The following is a 1,263-nucleotide window of genomic DNA, read 5'->3' as shown; positions in this document are numbered from 1 at the left end:
AGGTTAACCAGTTATATTTTTTTCAGTAAACATGAGCTGAATTGTGATAAAATGTATCTCTAAAAAATAATAAAAGAAAAAGTTGACGAGTAAAACACAAAAAAATGTGTTTTTAAATTGAAATTTTTTTTATTCATTAGGTTATGTATATGATTGCGAAAATGTCATTTGTAACATTAAACTGACAGAAAATGACCTCCGCTGTTTATGTAGTTTGTGGAAGTTTGCAAAATTTATTTGGAGTAAAACAAAACAAAACTTGGTGAACCAAAGATCGGCAGGGTGTCCTAAGGCAGCGCCAGCTGATAGAGGGCATCGTTGAACACCGACACAAGCTAAATGCTGGGTGTACCTAAATGGCTTTATTTGGTTTCTGAAACAACATGGACAGTTGATAGTCATGTGTTGTTTCCTGATTCTAATCAACTGGACAGTGAAGAAACAGTTCTTGGTTGTGTTTAGGGTCTGAAGCTGATTGATTGATTGTGTTTGTGTCATTGAACAGTCAAGCAATGTTTGTTTTCGTTTCTGAAGAGGATTTATCGGACAGCAGTGTTTCTCAAACACATATTAAATAAATAGGGATGCCCGCCCTCCCTATAACCCCTGTGCACCAAGGGATTTTCCATTATTAGGAGTAGTGGAGATCGTGACATTAGGATTTGACCTAGCATTGTAGCGCTCCGCTATTGTTGATTGGATGTCAAGCTTTAGGTTTGTGTCTCATTTCTTGAAACTGATGGGTCCTGAATTTGATGCTTTGATTTCTGCAGATGACAGTATGTCTGCGGCCAGTGTCTCCGACGTCAACGATCGTCTCTCAGCTCTGGAGCTCCGTGTGCAGCAGCAGGAGGACGAGCTGACTGTCATGAAGGCGGCACTCGCTGATGTTCTTCGCCGTCTTGCCGCCTCAGAGGAATCAGCTGCTGCGAGCAAAAAGCACGGAGGGAAAGGTAACTGAGCGAGGTTTAACGTGATGCTGAAAGAAACCTTCAGTTTCTTTAAAACTTAGTTTATAACAGAGTTCCCATGGGTCCTTGAAATCCTTGAAAGTTTGTGAATTTAAAAAAATCCAATTCAGTTTATTTATATAGCGCCAAGTCACAACACACTAAGAGATCGACCGATACAGGTTTTCGAAGGCCAATACGATACAGATTTTTTAAACATCAGTCTAACCGATATGCCGATTAGGCCTGTCACGATAACAAATTTTGCTGGGCGATTAATTGTCTCACAAATTATTGCGATAAGCGATAATAT

General features: G+C 39.7%; 1 protein-coding gene across 3 annotated transcripts in view; it reads left to right on the top strand.

Moving 5' to 3' along the window:
- The window catches only part of eml4 (EMAP like 4), a 65,207-nt gene that overhangs the window by 5,749 nt on the left and 58,195 nt on the right, over positions 1 to 1,263 (top strand). For all 3 annotated transcript variants that reach the window (XM_014025324.1, XM_014025323.1, XM_014025322.1), the window contains exon 2: positions 774 to 953. In XM_014025324.1, the coding sequence (XP_013880778.1) occupies positions 774 to 953 (180 nt within the window). The remainder of the gene's footprint in view (positions 1 to 773; positions 954 to 1,263) is intronic.

Source organism: Austrofundulus limnaeus, unplaced genomic scaffold (assembly GCF_001266775.1).
Source record: "Austrofundulus limnaeus strain Quisiro unplaced genomic scaffold, Austrofundulus_limnaeus-1.0 Scaffold468, whole genome shotgun sequence".
Lineage (NCBI taxonomy): Eukaryota > Metazoa > Chordata > Actinopteri > Cyprinodontiformes > Rivulidae > Austrofundulus > Austrofundulus limnaeus.
Note: the sequence above shows the minus strand (reverse complement) of the source record. Positions and strands in the feature narration are given on the sequence as shown.